This window comes from Nelumbo nucifera, chromosome 5, assembly GCF_055504915.1.
Source record: "Nelumbo nucifera cultivar China Antique chromosome 5, China Antique-T2T, whole genome shotgun sequence".
Classification (NCBI taxonomy): Eukaryota; Viridiplantae; Streptophyta; class Magnoliopsida; order Proteales; family Nelumbonaceae; genus Nelumbo; species Nelumbo nucifera.
The window spans coordinates 13,865,557-13,884,730 of NC_142653.1; the positions used below are offsets into that span (position 1 = coordinate 13,865,557).

The 19,174-nt window shown below is 39.0% G+C and overlaps 1 protein-coding gene across 1 annotated transcript; it reads right to left on the bottom strand.

The window, feature by feature from the left end:
* Positions 1–4,273: 4,273 nt before the first annotated feature.
* Positions 4,274–16,307, bottom strand: LOC104609466 (ubiquinol oxidase, mitochondrial-like). Its single transcript, XM_010275794.3, has 4 exons — positions 15,741–16,307; positions 14,084–14,212; positions 9,550–10,038; positions 4,274–4,544 (listed from the first exon to the last, which is right to left on the bottom strand). The coding sequence occupies exons 1-4, from the start codon at positions 16,092–16,094 to the stop codon at positions 4,485–4,487; spliced, it is 1,032 nt and encodes a 343-aa protein (XP_010274096.1). The 5' UTR covers positions 16,095–16,307; the 3' UTR covers positions 4,274–4,484.
* Between the last annotated feature and the right edge of the window lie 2,867 nt (positions 16,308–19,174).

A 19,174-nucleotide genomic window follows, 5' to 3' on the forward strand; every position in this document is an offset into this window, starting at 1 on the left:
ATTCAACCACTGTCTAAATAAAATAGGGAGAGACAATATACCTCGTGTACCCCCCCACCTTCTCTCAATAATCCCAGTCAATCTCATATATTAAAATCAGCCCAACCCCATAGAATGTGTCTGGATTTGCACATCGATTTTCGTAGATACAAATAAACTCAGATCGGACCCATTTATAGCCCTGTTCTTCCAATCTTAGATTGTTTGATAGCATTGGTCTAACTTTTAAATTCTGAAAATTGTGCTTTTAAAGGTCAAATAGTTTTTTTTTTTATTGAAATTCTATCATTTACAATAGAAATTTCAGTATTTAAAAATTAACCCAGAAGCTGAACCATTTTTATCTATGAATCAAGGACAAGAATCAAAATATTAATAAGCAGTGACATTAAATTGGGTATTTATGCATATCAATAGACCAATACATTTTTCTTTTTTGTTTAATTTTCTCATCCTAGAATAGGCTTAGAGATGGATACCTTCAAAAACCTCCATGTATTTCGATTTACCAAGGCCATGGATATGGATGTCCAATACTTTGATCACGGGTCAGCCTGTGAAACATCATAATATAAAATAACATAATGTGAGATAATATATGCATATATAATATTCATAATTAACTATACTATTATAAAGAATACATTTGCCTTGGTTTTGGTGCTAATGAAAAAGCTAAGTTTGATTTTATAATGTTAACTTATATCTTCATTCTTTACTTGTATATGCCCTTTACACCAGTATTATTTTATTTTTATACTAAAAAATAAGATTTAAGGTGAAACCAACATTTTTTTTGGTAAAATAGTGGGTCAAGGCACCTTTGAAAGTTTTCTTCTAAACTATAATTTGTAGCCCATGATCCACTAACATCCTCATAAACTTTCTAATATCATATAGTTTTATAATGCAATTTATCATACTAGTGCAAGCCTGCACAGACAACTGCAGTAAGGGCAAAAGATAAAAGATATCAACCTTCTATTTAGTTTTTATTTAAAATGTTATGACTTGCATAGAAACCAAGGCAGTCATACACTTCATATATAGGTGATGTTTGGTATGGATTCTGTTTATTTAAAAAACATTTGTACTTGATTTGTCCTCAAAATCGAAAAAAAAATGGTTGATTAACATTTTTTACTGTTGTTTGACAGCTATTCGCCGTTAGGCACTACATAAGCCAAACAAATGAACAACAAATAAACACATTGATGTTGGGGAAACATTAAAATGAAGCTTCCCCCAACGGTTGACTCACAAATAAATCGAGACAAATATTTATTTGATACACCGAGAAAAAGTGGTTGATAAACATTTTTTTAGTGTAATTTGATAGTTAAACGCCATTAGATGCCACTAGGCACCACATAAGCAAAATAGTAAATAAACACTTTGGTTTAAAATGAAGTTTCCCCCAACCGTTGCCTCACAAATAAACTGAGACAAGCATTTATTTGATAAATACAAATAAACAATCTTACCAAATAGTATTTTGGGATAAATGTCTACATGATGATGAATTGGCACCGTTTTTCAAATAAATGGAAGTCATACCAAACACCATCATAACATTAGATATTCAAAATGTAAGTGTGTAAAATACTTCCACTTGTTCATCAAACTACTTCTACATTCACAACTCCAACTTTTTTCTATAAAAGTTAAGAGTTCAAAACCAAGTGCATTTTAACTCCTAAAACGAAGTTTTAGTTTATTGAGCTCCCATCCACCTTACTTCAATTCAATTTTGAGAGAATGACACCCCTTGCACTAAACCCCAAAGGCCCAAACTCTCATCCTAGAACCCCCATTGGAATGACAACTTCTAATAACTATTCATTTTGAGGTACTCATACATTGGCAGATCTTCCTGTCTACAAGTACAAACCCTTAACCCTTTTTGTTGAATCATCTAATGAAAATCCTCTCTTACTCAGTCAAAGATTGTTTTCTTTCGGCTCAACTCATCACAACCATGGCACGAGTTAGCATAGTGGTGGCTATGATGCTTCTTGATACAACCAAAATCGATTATTAGTCAAAAGTCGTCAACTGGTAGTAGGTTGGACGACAAAGTTGTTAATTAACCTGGCCGAGCTAACCTAACCTATATGAACCTATGAGTCGATTTTACTTGGCTGAGCTAACTTATTGACATGATCTTGTCGAGCTAACCTGGCACCAGCTCATAACATGCACAAACAACATGTGGTTGAGTTGATCAGAACATCGATGCTACTGCCTTCTATACATGTCCACTAACTATCACGTGTATAATATGTTTACACATTCAATGTGTACACGTGTCAACCAAGGGTGTGACAAGTGGACTAAGCTCTGGCCACATGTAAATGACATGTCAATTATTGGATGAAGCCCCTCTCCTATAAATAGGTGAGTTCCTCATTCATTTGAACACACCATTACACTACATTATGCTACCATGCATGTTGAATGCCTATGCACACGTCTCATCTCACCGAGCTCTCCAATTCATCCCACTGAGTTCTCCAACTCACTTTTTCCTCCCTTGCCATTATTGACTTAACCGTTAGAGTCCATGCCCCTGGGATATCACCTCGGGGCCTCTGGTGTTTCTTATGATTGCAGGTCTCCCTCATTAGTCAAGGTCTCGAGCCAAGGTAATACCCTACTCCAATAACTTTCCATCTCTACCCTTGTGGCGAATTTCAACATCAACACTTTTCTTGGCTGGTATTGCATGTAAGGTTCAAAGTATCGACACGTATCGGTCGATACGTATCATTCCGGGACCCCTCCAATACGCCCCTACAGTGGATGTATCAGAGGTCTGACCGATTTAGGGGGTAGAGGAGACCTAAACCGGCCCCCTGAACCGGTTGCGAAAAATATAAAAAAAGCAATAAAAATGTGTGTCGATTCACCTGATATGCCCCTACTGGTGTATCAAACATATCAATATTTTGAACCTTGATTGCATGGTCTTCTCTGTAATATCCAATATATCATCACAAGATATGGAGATGGTACCATCCATTTGCTTTCATGGAGATTGGACCGGCCTTTTCTTTGCCCATCTCAAAGAGCCATTGAACCAGAGTGAGAGAAGAAAATCCGTAGTAGGGCAGAGTGGTGACGTGTCCATTTCTCTGTGATTGGGTTTGTTAATGTAGCTGGTAGAACCGTAAAATCTGCAGGTAAGTTAAATGCAATAAGATGAAATTAGGCTGTGTTTGGTTTGACCAGTGATGGCCTGAGAACCTTTGAGGTCCAGTTTAGTTGACGGTTTTTACGGTCTGAATGATGTAAGGTACCACTCTGCTAACCGGTAAAACTGTAAATCAATGATGATTATTCGACTTCTAAATGCTCTACAGGGGTGTGATCTTCCTTTGAAAGTTCTCAATTACGATTTTTAAATCCCCTTCGCATGTCTTCTTTTCTTTGGTCATCATCAGAACTTCTTCGGTACCCCCCTTAACCAACGAAAAATTCACCAAATTTTCTAGGGGTGCTTTTGATTGGGTTTGTCTATTGAATCGTATAATGACATATATTGTAGCTTTCACGACGATACACAACTGAGATCGGTTTCATTGCTCACAAGACTATGTTCATACCGTTCTCAGAGCCGTTTTATAACCGTGTATCGGGAATATTTTCAATTCAAAGCTGCATGCAAATAAATGACTGTGCAATCGGTGTGATCACGGTCTTGTGAGGACCAAATCCGATTTCACCATCCGCGGTACCCCATCTCCTGTCGATGTTTTAGAGTTGATTTGAGCTTTATTTTCCTGCAACGATTCAACCACGATGTTTACTTTCAGCACATTTGAATGGATTTATACTGATTATTCGTTACGCTGTTCGGCCTTAATTAAATTTCACCCACCTTAAAAGGCCAAAAGATCGTTACCCAACGCTGGTCCTGTCGAGTTCTTGGGAGTGGTCAGTGGTGGTCTGATTATAGACCAGTGGCCGACTTGAAGTCTCGAACTCACACTTTCTAAGGCTTGTCACCCCAAAATATTAATACAACCAAGCAATTAAGACGAAGACCACGTTTTTTGCTTACAGGATCCGGGCTCAACAAACACATCCTAAATAAACATAATTTGTACAAAAATTAAAAATCACTCAGAAACAGAAATAAGAGGAAAAGGATCTCGCCTCTAGACCGGTACCAGCCATCTAAAACTTAAAAGCTTGGACCCATAATAAGTAATCAGAAGCAATTCCATTCAACCACTTACCTGTTGCTGTTGGTCCCCAAAGCCAGATTCAATTTCTCTTTCTTTTTCATCAGAAGTTCATATTTACCCACTTAGGAAGGACATACTGTAAAATAGCGTGTTTCTACATGGGATTACACTGATTTACCCTTCTCTATCACCCTTGACGGACTACTACATCTTATTCCTCTATATAGCAATTAGATACAGATTCACTGATACAAATATACACCCCTACACATAAACCAGAAAGGGAATGATATACTAATGGTAATCGATAGGAGCTGGAGCCTCCCTCAATTCCTTGCCTAGGAAATGAATGTCCTGCATCACATGCAGTGTGTCAAAATACAAGAATAACACGCCCATCAATATAATATTTAAAATAAGATGAATTATCACAGAGAGAGGGGGGATCTATATAAAAATCAGAAGAAAATTAACTGATCAATCTATTAATCCCAGAATGAGACACCAAGATAATTGAATATAAATATCGAAATAAAAAAAGAAACAACAATATAGAGAGAAACTATATGAAGAGTGAAAATCAGATATTTGGACATTTACAGCAGTTCCAACATTCCCAGAGATTACTTATTTCTTTTCTTTAATTTTCAAGGCATGAGACTGAAAAGGATGTCAATCATCAACCAAGGAAAGATTAATGTTAAACAGGTCAAAATTTTCAAAAAAAAAAATGGTGGCCACTTGGCAAGGGTTTGCTAAGTTAAAATTTGCCACAGTTGAGGGGGGAGACATCAAGCATGTGGAATTATTAGGATATCCACCTCATGCTACATCTATGGTAGTTGCCATACAAAGCCCTCCCAACATGTCTTTATACCACACCATACACCACAATATATAAAAACTTATAGCGTGACATCAAGATTTCCAAGCTTCTTTCTTATGTCCATTTTTCTCTATAAAAAGCTAACAACATCATTCTCAACATATAAAAGTACGGTATTAAACTAAGCAACTATTTTCAGAATAAATTTCAAAGACAAATGCCAAGATGTGTTATTGTGAGTTATCAATTAGACCAACTGAGCAAAGATTACAACATGAAACATGTATATCAGAGAATCAATTTGGGTTTATCTTAGGGAGATCAATCATGGAAACTATCTTCTTTTGCAATGATTGATAGAAAAGTTTAGAGAAGAAAAAAGAGATCTTTGATTTGATGTTCATTGATCTAGAGATAGCATATGATAGAGTTCCTAGAGAGACAGTATGGTGGGTCTTTGGAAAGAAAGGGGTTCCAAATGGGTAAATACACTTAAATAAGGATATGTATAAGGATGCAATGACCAATGTTAGAACAACTGTGGGAGAGACATCAGATTTCGTAGTTAGGGTGGGTTCTCACCAAGGTTCAGCACTTAGCCCTTATCTATTTGCACTAATCATAGATGAATTTGACCAAATATATTCAGGAAGAGGTCCCATGGTGCATGTTGTTTTCTGGTGACTTTGCTTTAATTAATGAAACTAATGAAGGCTGAATGTAAAATTAAAATTAAGCTTATGGACAAATGTCTTGGAAACAAGAGATTTTAAAATAAGTAGGACTAAAATAGAATATATGACATGAAAATTAATACAAATAGGAGAGCAATTCAGGGTGCACTTAAGATTGGAAACCAGCAAGATAACCCTCAACATGACATTTTTTGATACCATGGTTCAATAATTCAAAACAAGGGAGAGATTGAGGAAGATGCCTCACATAAAATTAGAGCAAAATGGGAAAAACAGAGGGCTGCATCAAAAGTTTTATGTGATAGGTGAATACAACTTAGATTAAAAGGAAACTTCTATAAAACAGTCATAAGTAGCTATGTTGTATGGAGTAGGGATGTAACTTGGGCAGGCCCAACCCGAGTTCAAACCAACCCAACCCAACCCACAATTTTACATGGGTTAGGCTTGGATTTCGGTCCTAGGGCTGGGCCTAGGCCCAAAAGTTTGGTCTTTATTTTTTTTTTCAGGTTTGGCCAGGTTCTGGGCTTAGCCCTTAAGTAGCTCAAGCACAGCCGAAACCTGGTTCAACCTTATCCCAACCCAAGCCTGGCCCAACTATATGCATACATACATACATATATAGGCACATACTTGTATGCATACATACATGTATGTAAACATATTTGTATACATGCATGCATGCAGACATACATTTATGTCAAATTTTAGTGTGAGCTAATTAACCAACCCGAACCCTGCCCAGGCCCAATTGCAACAAATTTCAGTGTGGGCTAGACCTGGGTTTGACAAATCGGGCATGACATCAAGCCTGGTTGGGGCTTACTCAAGCACAATTCTTAGGGTTGGGTTTGGATTGAGCTTAAACCCAGCCCAACCTGTGCAACTTGCTCCTCTAGTATGGAGTAGAGTATTGGGCAGTCAAGAAACATGTCAAAAAAAATGAGTGTGGCAGAAATTCGATGCTGGTATGGATGAGTGGAAAAACTAGAAAGGATAAGATCAGAAATGAGTCATTGAAAGGAACTAGGAGTAGTTCCAATAGGTGATAAAATGAGAGAAAGTATACAAAGATGGTTTGGTCACGTGCATAGAAAACCATCAACAGCACCCGTAAGAAGAAATGATTTATTGCAAGTTGTAGGGGCTACAAGGGCTAGGGGTAGATCAAAAGGGACAAGGGTAGAAGTAGTAAGAATTGATACAAGTATCAACAATTTAACAATGGATAATGCATTAAATAGAACGGAATGGCGATGAATGTCGCCAACTCATATAGATGGGATAAGGCTTGGATGATGATGATGACAATGTCCTTTAGGTTTTGCATGAAAATATGGAAAATAGAAATAGTTATCATCAATATCTCCTTTATTCCCTTGGACAAAGCAATAACTCAGCTGAAGCAATTACAAGTTTGCAACTGCTTTTCATTGCGTTGGTTCCCAAGAAATCTGGTGCCTGCCACCCCAAGGATTTTAGGCCAATCAGCCTGGTGACAAGTCAGTATAAAATCCTTGCAAAGGTCCTCTCTATTCGGTTAAAAAAGGCCCTACTGTCAATCATATCTCATTTTCAAGGGGCCTTCATCCAAGATAGACAAATTTCATATCAAATATTCATTGCCAATGAGTGTGTGGAGGATTTCAAGGTAGCAAGAAGGAAGGGCATTGTGTGTAAGCTAGATCAAATACTCATTGCCAATGAGTGTGCTGAGAGAAAGTATGGTTTTGGGGCAAGAATGTGTAAATGGATTAAAGGAAGTCTTCAATCTTCCCATTTTTCAGTGTTGGTGAATGGTGCAATTAAGGACTTCTTTGGTGCACTAAGAGGTGTGAGACAAGGGGACCCTTTGTCCCCTTTCCTCTTCACCATTTTAGTTGAGGCCTTTAGTAGATTGATCTCGAGGGCAGCGGAGGTAAGCTTGTTAAAGGATTGGAAAGTATGAAGGGAGAGGGTGGTGCTAACGCATCTACAATTTGCAGATGACATCATTATCTTCTGTGAGGCTGGTGATGACGTAGGGGCAAGAAATCTGAGAATGTTGGTAAAACTCTTTGAAAAAGTGACAAATCTAAGAGTGAATCACCACAAGAGCCAGGTGGCAGGGATCAATTTAGCACCAGAAGAGATTAATGTTTGGGCCGAGGAACTAGGATGTTAAGTAGTGAGTGGCCACTCAAGTATTTAGGGCTCCCCCTTGGTAAAAATCCCAGAAGCATAGATTTTTGGAATCTAGTTGTGGAGAGGTTTGAAAAGAAACGTGCGGTGTGGAAGAGGAATTATATCTCTCTGGGCGAAAGGATTACTCTTATCAAGTCTACCCTAGCAAACCTTCTAGTTACTACCTTTCGGTGTTTAGTTTGCCTTAAGTTGTGAGAAAGAAATCAGAGAGAATAATGAGGGATTTCTTGTGGGAACCGGGCGAGAAGAAGAAAGATCGTTTAGTAAAATGGGATATTATAACTAGGAGGAAAGAATTTGGAGGATTGGGGTTAGGAAGGTTGAAAGAAAAGAATGAGGCTCTACTAGAAAGTGGTTATGGAGGTTCCCACAAGAAACAGATAGGCTGTGGCATAAAATTGTGACTAGTATTCATGGGCTCTCTGAAAATGGTTGGAATACTGGAGTGTCTTATAGGGTTTCCAGTGCTTCACCGTGGAAAGTGATTCACAAACTCCTCTCGTTGTTCCTCAATCATGTCAGGTTTGATCTCAACTCAGGTAACAAAGTCAAATTTTGGGAAGTTGTTTGGGTGGGTGACTCTTATTTAAAGACTTTATTCCCTTTAGTTTTTGCTTTGTCCTGCTTTAAAGGAAAGCTGGTTGCTGATTTCCTGTCCCCCTCTCCCTCGCAATCTGGGTATGCTTGGAACCTGGGTCTCCACAGAAATGTGTGTGACTCAGAGTTGGATTTGGTGTCTTCTACTATTCAGTTGCTTGATGGGATTTGTATAGATTCTACCAAGCAAGACACTAGAAATTAGATTCCTAACCCCCTTGGTGAGTTCAGTTGTGCATCCTTCTTCAAAGCTTTGACTTCTTTTCAACCTGGGGTCCATTTTCCATTCCGTGAAGTCTGGTGTCACCCTATTCCCCCTAAAGTGGGTGCCTTTTGTTGGGAAGTTTACCATGGTGCAATTAACACCTGTGATCTGATGCAGAGGAGGAGGCCTGGCTGGTGCCTTTCACCTAATTGTTGTTGTTTAATTCCTCAAATTAAACTTTGATGGGAGCAGTTTTGGCAACCCAGGCATGGCTGGTATTGGTGGGGTCATTAGAGATGACAGGGGGAATGTAGTGGGGCTGTTTTCCGGCCCTATTGGGTGGGGAGACTCCATTACAGCTGAACTAAAAGCTTTGGTTTTCGGTATACAAAAGGCCTCAGAAATAGGTGTAAGGAAGTTGGTTGTAGACGGCGACTCCAAAGTGGTGATAAGCTGGCTGAAACAGGATGGAAAGGCTCCATGGGTATTCAGAAATGAGATTAAGAAAATTAATCACTCCACAAAGGATATGCAGGTTTTATTTCAGTGGACTCCAAGAGCAGCAAATGGGTTTGGGGATCAGCTAGCAAAGCAAGGGGCTAACAGGGAACATTGTTTTTGGGCTCTGTTGTAAGTCTACAAAGCAAATTTTAGGCGGAATGTCTTTAGACATTGGGGTAGCCAAGGCTACCCATTCTCTGTACTAATATTCTCTTTTTGAATAAAATCATTTTCACTGATAAAAAAAAACATGTGGCTGATTATATCATCCTCAGAAAAGAATACCAAATAATTTCTTAGAAGAAGATAACAAATTAAAATCATGGATGGTACAAGTCTTGTGGAACTCACTGAAGCAAAGTGGTTGACATCTCGATGATGGGCTTCATCTGCACGAATAACAGTCACAACATCCTTCAGAGTGGCATCCTTTGGTAGCCTCCAATAATCAATGGCAATAGGAGGAGCTGTAACATTTTCAACTTCACCACTCTCGATAGCTTCCAAGTATTCAGTGTATGAATGTACTGCCTCCTCCTCCAAATACCCAACAAATCTGTGTGCCAACTTTGGGGAAAGCACATAGAGAATGAAGAAAGAGTTGAAGAAGACTCCCTGAACAGTAAGAACCAATAGTCTTTCATACCATTTAGGTTTCACAAGCTCCACCATGGTCATCAAATGCATCCTCTCATTCTCTGCTTCTTCAAGTAACGCCTTAATCCAACCACCAGTTTGCTGAAACTTACGAAGAGACTTAAGATGCAAGAGCATTCCTCCTACCATGCCAGGAACAGCTGCCACAGTTTCCAGCATCATTGCATGACACCCATACCGCCTCTGTATCACAATTGAAAGGATAAGTAGTTACAACACCAATTACCTAACACTGAGAGAAAGTAAAAAATAACAATATTTGAAAACCCAATCCGGCACTCGCTGTTCATAAAAATAGTGGAAAAAAACTAGCATAGACAATAAACTTAGAATGATAATGTTTAAAGAAAATCCATGCAATTTAAAGTTCCATATCATATGGATAAAAGATATTCTTTGCTGAAAAAATAATGTTCCCCACCCTCATACCAACTCGAGATAGAGAAAAATAGAGGACGGAACTGACTTCATTCCCTTCTATGTAAATTTAAGAAGGGAGTCTTTTTATTGAAATTTCTTGTGTGGAAAGTGCTTTGGACACCTGGGTAAGCTCTCTTTTTGTGAAAAGTGCTTGGTTTTATCTTTTATTATTCTGAGTCTGTTGGTAATACAATCTACAGAGAGGTTTGGAACACCCCTCACCCCGTCCCACCCAAATGAGGAATATTGAACAGGTTACCTTAGAATCTCAGCCCTAGAACACTAAAATGACTCAACTGAGTATGGGCACCTGGATAAGCTTTTCAGAGCAATTTCTTTTAGTAACTTTGAAAATAAAATAAAGAATTTCTGAAGGGTACATTAGGTAAGACATTGATGAAGTTGCCTTTTGGAGCTCCAAGAAAGAGGGGAAGAAAGCAGAATTTTCAATTCAAACCAAAAGCTCATTTTTTGAACTTCTCAAAGTAAAAGGTCACCTTTCAAGGAAACTGAATAGAATATTCGTCCATACATGAGAGAGAAAAATGCTTAGAGACTTTTACAATTCTGATTGTGTTTTTGGTTACTAGTATTTCCGTTTCCGAGGACATTATCATCTGAGCTTGCTTCTAGCGGTTTTGATGGTAAACAATGCAGATATCCATGACATTTTATGTTTACAAGAAGCTAATTTCAATAGGTTAGTGAGAACCTTTTTAGAAGTATTTGGGGTTGTAGGTAGTGTGAATGTTACCAGAAATTGGACAGATGGAAGTACTTTAGTAGTCTGGGATAGTAACAGAAATGAAGTATCAAATACAAAGGTAGGTGCTTATTCGGTTACTATACTCCTTGGCTTGATTTCAGGCAACTTCAGGGGCTTACTTACTACCATCTATGAGCCTACTGACAGTTCAGAGAGGACTTCGTTTTGGGCAGAGCTGGGTGACATTACAGGGTGTAATGTGTCATTGCCATGGTGCTTAAGTGGCCTTTTTTTTAAAAAAAAAAAAAAGATAACTTTGATTGAAGACAAGAAAGAAAAAAGGGAGGGCCATACTGTACATATTCTCAAGTGGCAACTTCACTACAACAAGATTTTCTATGAGAAGAAGGGAGGGGCAGAAGAGATGCAAGTATTAGAGAATTTGAAAATTTTGTTAACAGAAGGGATCTAATTGTTCTTCTGCTTAGTGGGGCAAGATTCACATGGACTAATAATCAATCACAGCCTACTTTAGTGAAGTTGGACAGGTTTCACTATCTCACCAGATTGGGAGGAGGGCTTCCAATATTTGGCTCAAGTGCCTTGTTGAGGCCCATCTCTGAACATATGCCTTTACTTTTGGATAATGTTGGAAATGAAAAAGCTCCAGGTCCTTTTAGGTTTGAACATATGTGGCTGAAAGAGCTCGGCTTTGTGGGCTTGTTGAAGAATTGGTGGGTAGAGATGCAGCTCTCTTGGTCAGCCAATCATGCTATGTTTTTGAAGCTAAAAGGGTTGAAAGAAAATGGAAATCAAGAAATGGAACAAGAAAACTTTTAAGGGGTGGCAGTCAGAAAGCTAAAATTTCTGCAACATATAGTGGGCATTGACAGGGAAGAAGAAATAGGGCAAATTCAAGAAGTAAAAGGACGGAGGAAACAAAACTAACTTTTGACAAGCTTTCAGTTCAAGAAGAAATAAAGTGGAGGAAAAGATTGAGAAATTTATGGTTGAAGGGGATAGTAATACTGCATACTTCCGTAAAATGGCAAGTGCCAAGAAAAGAGTGAACAATATAAGGTGCCTAAAAGTCAATAGGGAGATGGTGAATGGAGCTGGAAGAATCAAAGAAGCAATAGTGGAATACTACTCAAACCTGTACAAGGAGAGTTTCAAGATATGGCCTCAGTTAAATGGGCTACAGTTCAGCAGTATATCAGAAGAGGAAGCTTCAAAGCTGGTAAAACCTTTTTCACAGGAGGAAATATGGGAGACTGTTAAACAGATAGAAGAGACAAAGTTCCAGGGCCGGATGGGTTCACAATTCTTTTTTTCAAGGTAGGCTAGCATTTCCTCAAAGAGGACCTACTAAAAGTATTTGAGGAGTTTCACTCAAACGTAGCTTTGGAGAGAAGCCTCAATTCCAATTCTATTATTTTGGTCCCAAAGAAAGAAGATGCTTGTGATATAAAGGATTATAGACTGATGGAGGGTGATTTGGCCCGACCTCGTAGCTCAGGTACACATGGGCGTGACCTTGCTCAAATAGTGACTCAGCATGACAGCGCAACGGACATGAGTACAACTTGGAGGGAAAGTCCCACCGAGTTCAGCACGGCGACTCGGCGAGTAAACTATTCGTCGAAAGCCACCTTGCCCGCACCACCTCCCCGGGGTTAAGGCACTTCGGGGGGTCCCAAGTTCGGGGCTCCCTGACCCCTTTTGAGACCCAAGCTCCTCCCAATGGACCTCGGGCCACTCCTAAGCAAGAACGCACCGATTCTTCTCCGGACGCCCCGAGGCACAAAGACCTCGGGTCGGCAAGCTCGGCATAACCGGCTACAAGCAGCCCGTCACCCAAAGGACAGCCCAACTTAGGGTAATTCGCAGGAGAACAGTTCGGTATACCATAGGAGGGCTTCCTGCCCGACCGCCATACCCGACAAACCTGTGGACAGCAGGCATGTCCCCTTCGCCGTGCCTGCCACCCTTGGAAAGGCATCCCACACTTGACAGATACGTACCCTGCACGACGGCCCCGCGCGTGCCACCTCAGCCCTGCTTGTAACGGCTGTGGCAGACTGACAGTGGCGGTTATACCTGCCCTGTCAGAGGTCAGAGGGCCTGAAGCAACGGAATTCAGTTATAAGGGGCTTATTCTCAATGAACAAGGTATCTTGAATCACTAGCGCAACCTGCACTCTTAGCTTTCGTTTTCCTTCAGCTTCTTGCACACAATACTAACTTAAGCATCAGAGCGTTTCCGCCGGGAAACCCCCCGGGAGTTCTTCCTCTTTCCTCTCGTTTCAAGTACCTCTCAGGAGCCATGCGAGCGCCAGCTAAGAGTGACCGGATTGTGCTACATCATAGACCTAAAAGCCTAATAGGTAGTGTTTATAAAATTCTATCCAAAGTATTGGCATCAAGAATTTCAGTTACTTTTAATGAATGTATGGTTTTTTTTTATGATGAATGTATGAATTAAAAGAAAATTTTAACTTACAACTCTAAATATCTCCTTCAATTTGTATACCACAGATATGCTTGTGATATTGTTTTTACCTTGCTCAGTCACCAGAAATCCCTAATCATTATCTTTATTACCCATACAACTTTATAACTCTCAGCTCACGATAAAACAGACCATATCACAAACCCTGATTTCTCCTATCTTTGTTTTCAAATCTTCTTAATTTGTTTCTGAGCTTGTTTTTACCTTGTCCAGCAACTATAAGTCCCTACTTATTCCTTATAATCCAAAGCCAATTTTAAAATTTAAACACATTATTCTACAGCCTTTCAGCTTTTGGTTTTAAAACCTTTTTACCACATTCAAGTGTTCATAAAGCATCTGTTACCTTTTTATCTGTTGGACCAAATTTGAATCAGATCACTCTGGGACGTTATCAACATAAACATTTATCCAATTATTTGCCAACTTGATAATCGTATAACCTTGTTAACAGACTATCTCTCTAGTGCACCCACCACATATATATGTATCTGTGTGTACATATATAAGTGCTGTAAGTTATAAGCAGCAAGCTCAACAATAAACATAGGCATAACAAGGTAAAAAAGAAAAAGAAGTAGATAACTGACCTGAAAGAACATATCCGTGGGAATCCTAAGAAATTTCACCGTTCTATATGCAACTTTGTCCAGAAAGGTCTTAGGTACATGGTGTTTGCTCAGATCTATTGACAAATCAGCTGAATAAGATTCCCAAGGCTACAAAAACAGAGAAAAGAGTTAGGCACTGAAGCATACAAGAATACAACGAAAAAAACTACAGCGGTGATATTTATTAAAATTGGTGCATAATATCAAGGCCAGCAATTTAACACCAAATTGGTGCATCAAAACATCGGGCTCTTGTAGTGATATTTATTAATTAAATGACCGCTTTTTCTACTAACTAGTAATACATTTCATAATGAACTGATTCATGATATTTATATAGAAAATTGTTTTAATCCTTTATAAAATTCAATCAGAGGACTCTTGTTTGTCCTTGCTTCCTGAGCAAAGAAATGTACTTTTTCAGTCCCATTCCATTCCATGAAATTAAATTAAGTTAAGAATAACTGATTCTGAAGTAAGGTATGTGACCTTAGTCCATATATCATAATTTTTGCAGTCTCAATAATTTTCTGAATTTCTCCAAGGGTGGACCATATATGTCGGTGACACCAGATCAGTTTAGAGAGAAATACAAAATTAAGTTCCTAAAGCTATAAAGGAGAAGGGGTAACATACAAGGGCAATTTTGGGGGTTTAATATCAATAAAAGTAATATATTTAAAAAAAAAATTAAAAATAGATTAATTTTTTAAAAATAATATTAATAAAGGGTAAAAATACTGTTCATCTTCTTCTTGCTATTTGATCATCAGAGCCGCCGTCTGCCATCACTCGCCACTGTCGTCCGTTGTCGCCCGCCACCACCTCCGCCTTTGTCAACGTTGCCGGAGATGGGTAGAGACAGAGGTGGCAGCGGCAGCGGCGGGCAGAGGAATGACCACCAGCGCCGCCACCACCTCTGCCTCCGGCAATATTGCCGGAGGCAGGGGCGGCGGCAGGTGGATGGCGATTCCGGTGAACAAATAGCAAGAAGAAGATGATGAACAGTATTTTACCTTTATTGATATTATTTTTTAAAAATTAATTTATTTTTAAATTTTTTTTAAATATAATACTTTTATTGATATTAAATTCCAAAAGTTGCCCTTATATGTTAAAAACCCTATATTTAAAAAAAATTAAAAACAGGTTACTTTTTCTTAAATATATTGCTATTTGTTCACCAGAGTCGCCGTCCGCCATCACCTGCCACCGCCGTCCGCTGCCGCCCGCCGCCACCTCCGCCTTCGGCAACGTTGCCGGAGATGGGTAGAGACAGAGGTGGTGGCGGCGGCCGGCAGAAGAATGAGCACCAGCACCGCCGCCACCTCCGGCAACGTTGCCGGAAGCGGACGGCGGTTCTGGTGAACAAATGGCAAGAAGAAGAAGTGAAGCCTTATATGCTAAAAACCCAAAACAAAACCAGATCAACATTCTCCACAGCTTCAAACATAACTAATTTCCAGAAAAAGAAATCAAGGTCAGTACGTAATTTAACACCAGATCGATGTTATCTTCCAAAAAACTCAAAATACCAAGGCAATGCAACAGTTAATTCTATCATCAATCTCAGAGTTGAAATAAAATCATCTAAACAAAAGCGATAAAAATCAAGTGAAGCCTTACTCTTCCTTACCCTGAAGCAATTCCAAGGCCAAACCGTTCCGTCCTCCCTTGTAATCTTCGGCCGAGAAATTCCCCAATAGCTAGAAACCACGACACCGTTCTCCTGTGACACTCCCATCTGTCGTTCTGCACCATCCGCATCCGAATTCTCCTTTGGATCCTTCTCGGCCAGCCCAGTCTCCGCCGACGAAGACGAAGTGCTCAACGTCCGTCTCAGTTGCGAGATGCCCAAGAAGAGGTAGTTCTGATGCTTGACACAAAAAGTTTCTGCAGGTCTTACAGTGGTAAGCGGAGAAACGAGACGATTGCAGTTCTTCCCATGTAGGAGACTTAGGACCAGAGATCTAACCAGGTAATTTGTCATTTCAAACAAGACTCAATAAATGCAACAGTTAAGGGTACTCGGAGAAGCTGAAAGTATGGTTTGATTTTGGCGGGTATCACTGGTTATACACTTGTATCATGCAGTGTGAACGCCTCTCCTCAGGTCTTCCGTGGTGAAATCGTGGCGGAGACGGAAAACGAAAGAATGTAAGAGGTGGTCCTGATAAAATAATGAAATGCTTCCGAGAAAAAAGGAAGACGATCAACGCACGTTTATTTGCGAGTTGAGACGATTTTGTGCTCTCTATAGTCTTTCTTTTCTTGCCTTTCCAACATGTCAGGAGCAGTCAGTTGAGTTGACTGATTGACTCAGCTCTTAAATAGGAAAATATTTCCAAAAGAACCACTGCATTTCCTCATCCATGCGATCGTGACTTCCGCCGCTTGATCAAATATCTGCCGATTCCACCTGGGTATCTGATCTGTGGAAATAATCCATTTTCTTTCGGACTTGGAGTCGTGATGGTAATTTCAAGTTCGGATCTGGTGATCACAACACATTATTGGCCACGTTCACTCAATCGTACATCAGAATATCGATGATGTAACAGATGATTTTGATGTGCAGTTGGATAAACGTAAAATTAGCAGACCCTAACTCGCCACGTGGCTGTTATTTCACAACTCGAGAATACAAAGACAAGTTACTCACGAATTGTTTGAAAATATTTTCAGTAACAGCTGTAACATCTCGTGGGTAGAAATGTGGGAACAGCTTTTAGTATCCGAGTCCGGCGGCCAAGCTCATTATTGATGTTTTACTTATCAATAATTCCATTACAAATTAATAAAATTTTATGAAATGAAGTGAACAATAAAACCCCTAAATAAAAAACGGTGTGTAATGAAATGAAATTGAAAAAAGAATTAGCTTGAGGAGGGAGGTGTGATATTGGAATGAAGTTTGCTGAGGGAATTGATAATGGTAAAAAGGTTAATTAATATACGGCAGTCTCCAGTCTCCTTGGATAGTTGGATCCGTGGCCTAAAAGAGTTGAGGATCTATAGATCACAACCAAAATAACCCGATTAACTGAGGAGTGGCTCCCGACACCGATTTTGGGAAGAGGGGTTATTAGTGAGGTGTGTGATATTCAAACGGCTCCTACGAGGATTCGGCGTTTCACCAAAATGCCAAAAACAAACATATACCGATGATTCTCACCATGTTAATATGGGTCCTAATTCAATATTGAGATGTAATTTAAGCTTATTGCGTCACGTGTCCCTGGGTTCGTGTGGTAGCAAAACACGAGCAGAGGGGAGCAAGCATCGTAAGCATGGATAGTCGTAATTCCCCCAACCCAAATTCGATGTCTTTGCATTTAGTGCCCAAAACATACACCCTACGTTTACTCTCTTCAGGTCAGGACTCAAGCCCTACCTTCCTCCCTCCACCAGTTGCAATCACATCTCCGGTGGTCACCGATGAAATGGGTGACCAATTTGTCTCAACATGAGAGACAAATTTTTCTTGCCCAAACTCTCATATCCCTCTTTCTTTTCTCTTCATGTCAGGACCCAAACTTCTACAATAATAGACACCGGTGACTTGATTCTAGTGACTCAAACACGGGTGGCTGAGATTCCAGTGACTCCAACACAAGCAAATCTCTTCCAAAATCCTAAGAACAAAAGGCTGTTAAAAAATTTGTCTCTCATGTTGAGGTTTTTTGTTTCTCTCTTTCAACTGCAGAATACTCACATTGATGACCACAACTAGTTCTAAGTATTTTTTTTCTTCCAACTTGGTTCGAATGAATGTATTGTTTTCTAATTTCTTAAGTATTTTTTTTCTGGAAAGTTTGTTCATTGAGACCAACAACTTCTCTCTATTTTCTTACATAAGTTGTCTAGTTTTTCCTTATTTTTTGTTGAATAACTAATTTTTAATATATCATATCCCACTGGTGGGAGTCATGTAATTCTCCTTATGCGATGCATCCAAGAAAAAAATACACATACACTCCACTCTGCAAATATGCTCCTTCAGAGGTAAATAAGTAGATAACATAACAAAAAAAAAAGACTAAATAGTAGATAACATAAGTTACATTTATGTAACTTTTAAATCTGCAACCGCTTTCATATATTTTAGGACTCGTATAGCTTAGTGAGTTTTTGTATCCAAGATGGCAGCCATATTTGAGACATAGGGTACCACCTATCTAACCTCTTCCACAAAAGACTAAATAGTTTTTCAAGTAACCCAGATCCTATTCAACAGTTTCAACTGGGTTTTTTGATCTTGAAAGTTAGACATCAGATTCTTAGATTCATAACTACAAAACTTAAAAGTCAAACCATATTTTCTGGTACAAGCTGCACTAAAAGATTAATAACTTGTTTACATACTTTTAACCAGCGTTTTAAAAAATGACCCGGAAATGTAACCGTTTGGGCCACCAGTTTTTTGGTTGATGATCTGATTGTTCAGTTCGAATGGATGGTCTGTTCTGAAATATAAAAATAAAAAATAGTCAAAAATCGGTGAATGGGTTGACGGTTCGACCGCCCGGATCGATAGATTGTTGACTTTTTCAATGGTTTTTTATTAAAACCCAGGTTTGGGGTAAAACGGAACCACCAGTTGCCTGGACGGTTCCCAGGCCGAACGGTCTAACCGTTCAAATCAACTACGGTTAGAAAACCTTGCTTTTAACCATTTTGAAATAAAAAATGACAAATTGTATACCAAAAACGCTTAGTAATTGAAAGTTCGAGAAAACATTCCAACATGGTCTTTGGGTGTTACGGTTCTTAGACTAAAAATACATTAGGCCCATAAATCAAATGATTCCATTATCTAGAGCTCTAAATCATTGAATATAGGAATATAAGTTTCACTCTCGTGGCTATTTGGTGCTGATTGAAATGAACAAAATTTAGAAACAGATTTTAACTTTACTAAAACTTTAAATTAATGCAGAAACAATAGTTCGAGACCATGAAGAACTGAATGTTTATGATAGTTTCATTTGAAATGGTTCACTAAGTTATATTCAGATTGAAAACATCTTAAAAAACAAAGTGTTCATACAATAAGATTACCATCCGAAA

Bases quoted from the DNA above. Each gene is read 5' to 3' on its own strand.
- LOC104609466 (XM_010275794.3), bottom strand. From the start codon at position 16,094: ATGACAAATTACCTGGTTAGATCTCTGGTCCTAAGTCTCCTACATGGG. The intron at 14,213-15,740 runs GTAAGGAAGAGT...CTGTTTTTGTAG, and splicing joins GGCCTTGGAATTGCTTCAGG to CCTTGGGAATCTTATTCAGC. The intron at 4,545-9,549 runs GTGAGTTCCACA...CATGTGATGCAG, and splicing joins ATGTCAACCACTTTGCTTCA to GACATTCATTTCCTAGGCAA.